The 8,752-nt window shown below is 52.2% G+C and overlaps 1 protein-coding gene across 1 annotated transcript; it reads left to right on the top strand.

Moving 5' to 3' along the window:
• The first annotated feature begins 7,142 nt into the window (after positions 1-7,142).
• On the top strand, positions 7,143-8,367 carry LOC119927233 (testis-specific serine/threonine-protein kinase 6-like). Its single transcript, XM_038745772.1, has one exon. It carries the CDS (start codon positions 7,283-7,285, stop codon positions 8,096-8,098), a length of 816 nt encoding a protein of 271 aa, XP_038601700.1. The 5' UTR covers positions 7,143-7,282; the 3' UTR covers positions 8,099-8,367.
• The last annotated feature ends 385 nt before the right edge of the window (positions 8,368-8,752 follow it).

Below are 8,752 nucleotides of genomic sequence, written 5' to 3'. Positions count from 1 at the left end.
CTCACAGTCTAGAAGGGGGAGACAGAGAACAAAACATATTAACAAATTAAAATAAATAGAATATGTACAAATAAAATAAATAAATAGAGTAATAAATACGTACGAACATATAGACTATGAGCCCTATGTGGGACAGGGGCTGGGTTCATCCTGATTGGCTTGAGCTTAGTACAGTGCCTGGCACTTAGTAAGCACTTAACAAATACCATTTAAAAAAAAAAGGTCAGTTGGGTAGCCATTGGAGGTTCTTGAGGAATGGGGAAATATGGACTGAATGTTTTTGTGGAAAAGTGATCCAGGCAGCAGAGTGAAGTAGGGACTGGAGTGAGGAGGGACAGGAAGCTGGGAGGTCAGCAAGGAGGCTGTCCAGGAATCCGGGGGGATAGATTAAATGCTTGGATTAACAAGGTAGCAGGAGTGGACTTTAGCTATGTTGAACCTACGGGATTTAATTGATTGAATATGTGGGTAAAAGGGGACCCAGAACTGAACCCTGAACAGTTAAGGGGTGGGAAGCAGAGGAGAAGCCCGCTAAATAGGCTGAGAATGAGCAGCCGGAGAGATAGGAGGAGAACCAGGAGAGGACAGTGGCAGTCAACAAGCAGGTAGAAGGAGCAGACTTTAGCTACGTTGAACCTACAGGATTTAATTGATTGAATATGTGGATAAAAGGGGACCCAGAACTGAACCCTGAACAGTTAGGGGGTGGGAAGCAGAGGAGAAGCCCGCAAAATAGGCTGAGAATGAGCAGCCGGAGAGATACGAGGAGGACCAGGAGAGGACAGTGGCAGTGAACAAGCAGTAGCAGGAGCGGACTTTAGCTACGTTGAACCTACAGGATTTAATTGATTGAATATGTGGATAAAATGGGACCCAGAACTGAACCCTGAACAGTTATGATGTGGGAAGCAGAGGAGAAGCCAGCAAAATAGGCTGAGAATGAGCAGCAGGAGAGATAGGAGGAGAACCAGGAGAGGACAGTGGCAGTGAACAAGCAGGTAGCAGGAGCGGACTTTAGCTACGTTGAACCTACAGGATTTAATTGATTGAATATGTGGATAAAAGGGGACCCAGAACTGAACGCTGAACAGTTAGGGGGTGGGAAGCAGAGGAGAAGCCCGCAAAGTAGGCTGAGAATGAGCAGCCGGAGAGATAGGAGGAGAACCAGGAGAGGACAGTGGCAGTGATGCCGAGGTTGGATAGCGTTTCCAGGAGAAGGGGGTGGTCAACATTTTGAAGGCAGCTGAGTAGGCGAGGAGGATTAAGATGGAGTAGAGGCCATTGGATTCGCCAAGAAGATCATTGGTGGCCTCTGAGAGGGCGGTTTTCCATGGAGTGAAGGGGAAGGAATAACCCAGCGAGAATGAGTGAGTGTGCTGATTCCAGGACAGAGCTGCCTGGAAATAGGTACCAGTCTCCTCCAGGATTACACCTGTTTTTTGGACAGAACAAAAAGAGCACATTAAAAAAAGAAGGAAATGGGAGCAGCGGCCGACTCACTGTATCCATGGTAGCCGTCTTAAGAAGTTCTGGCTTTTCTCCTTCCCTCTGTGTGTCAGCATGATGCAACAGGCCCTCAAGGGGAAGCCAGCTGGGTTTTTGTTAGTTAGTTTTTTCATTGTGTTTGTGAAGTACCTCATCTGTAAAACGGATATTAAGACTGTGAGGCCCATGTGGGACATGAGAAGCAGCGTGGCCCCTGCCCTCTTCCTGACTTTCCCATCTCTGTTGACGGCACTATCATCCTTCCCGTCTCACAAGCCCGCAACCTTGGTGTCATCCTCGACCCCGCTCTCTCGTTCACCCCTCACATCCAAGCCGTCACCAAAACCTGCCGGTCTCAGCTCCGCAACATTGCCAAGATCCGCCCTTTCCTCTCCATCCAAACCGCTACCCTGCTCATTCAAGCTCTCATCCTATCCCGTCTGGACTACTGCATCAGCCTTCTCTCTGATCTCCCATCCTCGTGTCTCTCCCCACTTCAATCCATACTTCACGCTGCTGCCCGGATTGTCTTTGTCCAGAAACGCTCTGGGCATGTTACTCCCCTCCTCAAAAATCTCCAGTGGCTACCAATCAATCTGCACATCAGGCAGAAACTCCTCACCCTTGACTTCAAGGCTGTCCATCACCTCACCCCCTCCTACCTCACCTCCCTTCTCTCCTTCTACAGCCCAGCCCGCACCCTCCACTCCTCCGCTGCTAATCTCCTCACCGTGCCTCGTTCTCACCTGTCCCGCTATCGACCCCCGGCCGACGTCCTCCCCCGGGCCCGGAATGCCCCCAATCCCTCTGCCCATCCGCCAAGCTAGCTCTCTTCCTCCCTTCAAGGCCCTACTGAGAGCTCACCTCCTCCAGGAGGCCTTCCCAGACTGAGCCCCTTCCTTCCTCTCCCCCTCGTCACCTCTCCATCTCCCCCATCTTACCTCCTTCCCTTCCCCACAGCACCTGTATATATGTATATATGTTTGTACATATTTATTACTCTATTTATTTATTTATTTATTTTACTTGTGCATATCTATTCTATTTATTTTATTTTGTTAGTATGTTTGGTTTTGTTCTCTGTCTCCCCCTTTTAGACTGTGAACCCACTGTTGGGTAGGGACTGTCTCTATATGTTGCCAACTTGTACTTCCCAAGCGCTTAGTACAGTGCTCTGCACACAGTAAGCGCTCAATAAATATGATTGATTGATTGATTGATTTAAAGCCCTCAATCACCTCGCCCCCTCCTACCTCACCTTGCTACTCTCCTGCTACAACTCTGCCATCACACTTTGCTCTTCTAATACTAAACTTCTCACTGTCCCTCGATTTCGTCTACCTCACCGCCCACCTCTCGCCCACGGCCTGCCTCCCTCCTCATATTCACTCATTCATTCACTTAATCGTATTTATTGAGCATTTACTGTGTGTGGAGCACCGTACTGAGTGCTTGGAAAAGCACAATACAATAATAAACGGTGACATTCCCTGTCCATAGAGAGCTCGCAGTCCAGCCGGGGGAGATAGATGTCAATACACACAAATGAATAAAATGACAGATAAGTTCAGTGGGGCTGGGAGAGGGGAAGAGGAAAGAGAGCAAGTCAGGGTGATGTGGAAGGGAGTGGGAGGCGAAGAAAAGTGGGGCTTAGTCTGGGAAGGCTTCTTGGAGGAAATGTGCCTTCAGTAAGGCTTTGAGGGGCAGGGGGCAGGGGAGTAATTGTCAGATTTGAGGAGAGAAGGCATTCCAGGCCAGAGACAGTGGTAAGCAGTGGGAGATGAGATGGAGACCCAGTGAGAAGATTTACACCACAGGAGAAGAATCGGCAGGCTGGGTTGTAGAAGGAGAGAAGGGAGGTGAGGTAGGAGGAGACGAGGTGATGGAGAGCTCTGAAGCCAAGGGTGAGGAGTGTTTGTTTGATATGGAGGTGGATGGCCAACCACTGGAGCTTTTTGAGAAAGGACGAGAGGCGTCCTGATCATTTTTGTAAAAAAATGAGCCAGGCAGCGGAGTGAAGTATGGACTGGAGAAGGGAGAGACAGGCGGCTGGGAGGCCAGCAAGGAGGCTGCTGCAGTAATCTAGGTGGGAGAGGGTGAGTGATTGTCTTAACATGGTAGCAGTCTAGATAGAGCGGAAAGGGTGGATTTTAGCCACGTTGTGAAGGTGGGACCGACAGGATTTGGTGACGGATTGAATATGTGGGTTGAATCATCATCATCATCATCATCAATCGTATTTATTGAGTGCTTACTGTGTGCAGAGCACTGTACTAAGCGCTTGGGAAGTACAAGTTGGCAACATATAGAGACAGTCCCTACCCAACAGTGGGCTCACAGTCTGAAAGGGGGAGACAGAGAACAAAACCAAACATACTAACAAAATAAAATAAATAGAATAGATATGTGCAAGTAAAATAAATAGAGTAATAAATATGTACAAACATATATACATATAACATATATACATATATAAAGGTGCTGTGGGGAAGGGAAGGAGGTAAGATGGGGGGGATGGAGAGGGGGATGAGGGGGAGAGGAAGGAAGGGGCTCAATCTGGGAAGGCCTCCTGGAGGAGGTGAGCTCTCAGTAGGCCCTTGAAGGGAGGAAGAGAGCTAGCTTGGCGGATGGGCAGAGGGAGGGCATTCCAGGCCAACGGACAATTACTCTCTCCACCTTCAAAGCTTTATTAAAGACACATCTCCTCCAAGAGGCCTTCCCTGACTAACCCCCCTTTCCTTTTCTTCCACACCTTTCTGCATCACCTTAACTTGCTCCGTTTATTAATCACCCCCCCACCCCAACCTCACAACACTTATGGACACATCCGTATTTATATTAATGTCTGTCTCCCCTTTAGACTGTAAGCTCACTGTGGGCAGGGGATGTGTCTGTTATATTGTACTCTACATCAAAGACAATGGCAGAGACTCGAATTTTTACTGCATGAAAGGCCACAATGGTAAGCCACTTCCTTATCTTGACCCAGAAAACGCTACGGTTACACACACCAGAAAGACTTTATGATGGAAGATGGGAGGTTCTGAAGAGGGTGTCCGTGGAGTCGTTATGGGTTGGAAATGACTGGATGGCATTTGAAGAAAAAGACTCTCCCAGTGACTTTGGGCAAGCCACTTCACTTCTCTGTGCCTCAGTTTCCTCATCTGTAAAATGGGGATTAAGATTGTGAACCCCATGTGGGACAACCTGATCACCTTGTATCCTCCCCAGCGCTTAGAACAGTGCTTTGCACATAGTAAGCGCTTAACAAATGCCAAAATTATTATTATTATTATTACAGTGCTCTGCACACAGTAAGCATTCAGTAAATAATAATGATAATAATAATAATGGCATTTATTAAGTGCTCACTATGTGCAAAGCACTATTCTAAGCGCTGGGGAGGATACAAGGTGATCAGGTTGTCCCACATGGGGCTCACAGTCTTCATCCCCATTTTACAAATGAGGTAACTGGGGCACAGAGAAGTGAAGTGACTTGCCCAAAGTCATACAGCTGACCAGTGGTGAAGCCGGGATTAGAACCCACGACCTCTGACTCCCAAGCCCAGTCTCTTTCCACTGAGCCCCGCTGCTTCTCAATACCAGTAAATACCAGTGATTGTTTGAATGATGGAGCTCACCTTCTCTGTGCAAGTTCCAACCATTCCAAAACATTCCCTGATTCCTGGTATATCCAAAGCTGTCTCCCTTCCTCCGGGCAGGCTGGTCATCCTGCCGGCCTCTGACATCACAGCAGTCATTATGCCTAATGATAGAATCTTCTCTTGCTTCCTTTAGACTGTCGGCTTGTTGAGGGCAGGGAACGTGTTTGTTATAGTGTGGTACTGTACTCTCCCAGGCACTTAGTTGAGTGCTCTGCCCACAGTAAGTGTTCGATAGATATGATTGATTGATTTAATAATAATAATAATAATAATAGCATTTATAAGTGCTTACTATGTGCAAAGCACTGTTCTAAGTGCAGGGGAGGTTACAAGGTGATCAGGTTGTCCCACGGGGGGCTCACAGTCTTCACCCCCATTTTACAGATGAGAGAACTGAGGCCCAGGGAAGTGAAGTGACTTGCCCAAAGTCGCACAGCTGACAATTGGTGGAGCCGGGATTCGAACCCATGCCCCCTGACTCCAAAGCCCGGGCTCTTTCCACTGGGCCACGCTGCTTCTCTGACTTGATTTGATTTGATTTGAGAAGCAGCATGGTGTAGTTAGAAGCAGCGCGGCTTTGTAGACAGAGCAAGAGCCTGCAAGTCAGAAGGTCGCAGGTTCTAATCCTGGCTCTGCCGCTTGCCTGCTGTGTGACCTTGGGTAAATCACTTCACTTTTCTGGCCTCAGTTCCCTCCACTGGAAAATGGGGATTAAGACTGTGAGGAGGAGGAGAAGAAGGGCAAGGGAGGAGGAGGAGGAATAATATTAATAACGATAATAATAATAATGGCACTTATTAAGTGCTTACTATGTGCAAAGCACTGTTCTAAGCGCTGGGGAGGTTACAAGGTGATCAGGTTGTCCCACGGGGGGCTCACAGTCTTCATCCCTATTTTACAGATGAAGTAACTGAGGCCCAGAGAAGTGAAGTGACTTGCCCAAAGTCACACAGCTGACAATTGGTGGAGTCAGAATTTGAACCCATGGCCTCTGACTCCAAAGCCCAGGCTCTTTCCACTGAGCCACGCTGCTTCTCTGATTTGATTTGATTTGATTTGATTTGATTTGATTTGATTTGAGAAGCAGCATGGTGTAGTGAGAAGCAGCGCGGCTTTGTAGATAGAGCAAGAGCCTGCAAGTCAGAAGGTTGCAGGTTCTAAACCTGGCTCTGCCGCTTGTCTGCTGTGCGACCTTGGGTAAGTCATTTCACTTTTGTGGGCCTCGGTTCCCTCCCCTGGAAAATGGGGATTAAGACTGTGAGGAGGAGGAGGAGAAGGAGGGCAAGGGAGGAGGAGAAGGAATAATAGAGTGTGGTACTGTACTCTCCCAGGCACTTAGTTGAATGCTCTGCCCACAGTAAGTGTTTGATAGATATGATTGATTAATAATAATAATAATGGCATTCATTAAGCTCTTGCTATGCACCAAGCACCGTTCTGTCTCCCCCTTCTAGCCTGTGAGTCCACTGTTGGGTAGGGACCATCTCTATATGTTGCCAACTTGTACTTCCCAAGCACTTAGTACAGTGCTCTGCACACAGCAAGCACTCAATAAATACGATTGATTGATTGGTTGATTAAGCACCAGGGTAGATACAAGCTAATCAGGTTGTCCCACGTGGGGCTCACAGTCTTCATCCCCATTTGACAGAAGAGGGAACTGAGGCCCGGAGAACTGAAGCGACTTGCTCAGAGTCACACAGCTGGTAAGTGGCGGGGCCGAGGTTTGAACCCACGACCTCAGCCTCCCAAGCCCCGGCTCTCGCCACTGAGCCACGGGGCTGCCGAGGAGGGGAAGGGGTAGGTGGAGGAGGAGTGGGAGCAATCCCAATCGTATCCCTCCCATTCCCCCCCTGGTTGGGAGTGGGGCTTCTGGCCTTGACGGGCCTCGCCCCCGTCGGCTGCTTCATAATCGGAAATTGTTACGTAAGCAATAGAGGGATGGTGGGCGAGGGGGTGGAGTGTCACAAGGGCACACCCCACGCCCATCCACACGTACCCACACGCGAGGGGCGAAGGACTGCCAGGGTGGGGAGGGAGGCTTGGCACTATGGGTTAAAACCCTCCAAACCGTCCCCTCAGAAACTCCGCGGGTGGGCCGGCGTCGTCCCCACCCCCTCCGCCCCCGCCATGTCCGGAGACAAGCTCCTGTCGCAGCTGGGCTACAAGCTGGGCAAGACCATCGGGGAGGGCAGCTACTCCAAGGTCAAGGTGGCCACTTCCCGGAAGTACAAGGGGGTGGTGGCCATCAAGATGGTGGACCGGCGGCGGGCCCCGCCGGACTTCGTGGCCAAGTTCCTGCCGCGGGAGCTGTCCATCCTGCGGGGGGTCCGCCACCCGCACATCGTCCACGTGTTCGAGTTCATCGAGGTGTGCGACGGCCAGCTCTACATCGTCATGGAGGCCGGGGGCGCCGACCTGCTCCGCGTGGTCCAGCGGTCGGGGCCCCTGGCCTGCGGCCGGGCCCGGGACCTGTTCGCCCAGATGGCGGGCGCCGTCCGTTACCTGCACGACCGCCACTTGGTCCACCGCGACCTCAAGTGCGAGAACGTGCTGCTCAGCCCCGACGAGCGGCGGGTCAAGCTGACCGACTTCGGCTTCGGCCGCCAGGCCCGCGGCTTCCCGGATCTGAGCACCACCTACTGCGGCTCGGCGGCCTACGCGGCGCCCGAGGTGCTGCTGGGCATCCCCTACGACCCCAAGAAGTACGACGTGTGGAGCCTGGGCGTCGTGCTGTACGTCATGGTCACCGGCTGCATGCCCTTCGACGACGCCGACTTGGCCCGCCTGCCCCGCCGGCAGCGGCGGGGCGTCGTTTACCCCCAGGGCCTGGAGCCCGTCGAGCCGTGCCGGGCCCTCATCGCCCACCTGCTCCAGTTCTGCCCCGCCGACCGGCCCTCGGCCGGACAGCTGGCACGCCATGCCTGGCTGCGCGGGGACTCCTGAGGCCGAGGCCTAGGGGTCACGGAGGTCACCGGTGAGAGCCCCGGCCCCCCAATCCCACCTCCGCCACCGCCTCCATCGCCACGGCCTCCCCTCCCGCTCCTCTCACCTCAAGGGCCCGGGAGAGGAGCCGGAGGGAAAATCCCGGGGGGATGCTCCACCCCGGCCACCCCAGCCGCCCCTCTTCCCCACCCCGCTCACCCAAGGACACAGACCGGACACCGCGTCTCTCCCCGAAGCTGCGCCCTACAATAAAACCGCTTTCTTCCCTCCTCGGGGAATCGGATCAGGCCTCCGGCTCTTCCCCCAGACGCTCACCCCGTAGAGCACAAGCCTGGGAGTCCCGGCTTCCGATCCCGGCTCCGCCACCGGGCCGCTGCGGGACCTGGGGCCCGTCACTTCCCTTCTCCGGGCCTCAGTTCCCCCATCGGGAAAATGGGGATCGAGATTGGGAGTCCCACATGGGGATCGAGATTGGGAGTCCCACACGGGGATCCAAATTGGGAGTCCCACGCGGGGCAGGGACTGTGCCCAACCGGACCGACTTGTATCTACCCCGGCGGTGCTTGGCGCATAGTAAGCACTTCATTCATTCAGTGGCATTTATTGAGCGCTTACTGTGTGAGGAGCACTGTACTAAGTGCTTGGAAAGTACAG

Source organism: Tachyglossus aculeatus, chromosome 4 (genome assembly GCF_015852505.1).
Source record: "Tachyglossus aculeatus isolate mTacAcu1 chromosome 4, mTacAcu1.pri, whole genome shotgun sequence".
In the NCBI taxonomy this organism is placed as follows: Eukaryota; Metazoa; Chordata; class Mammalia; order Monotremata; family Tachyglossidae; genus Tachyglossus; species Tachyglossus aculeatus.
Note: the sequence above shows the minus strand (reverse complement) of the source record. Positions and strands in the feature narration are given on the sequence as shown.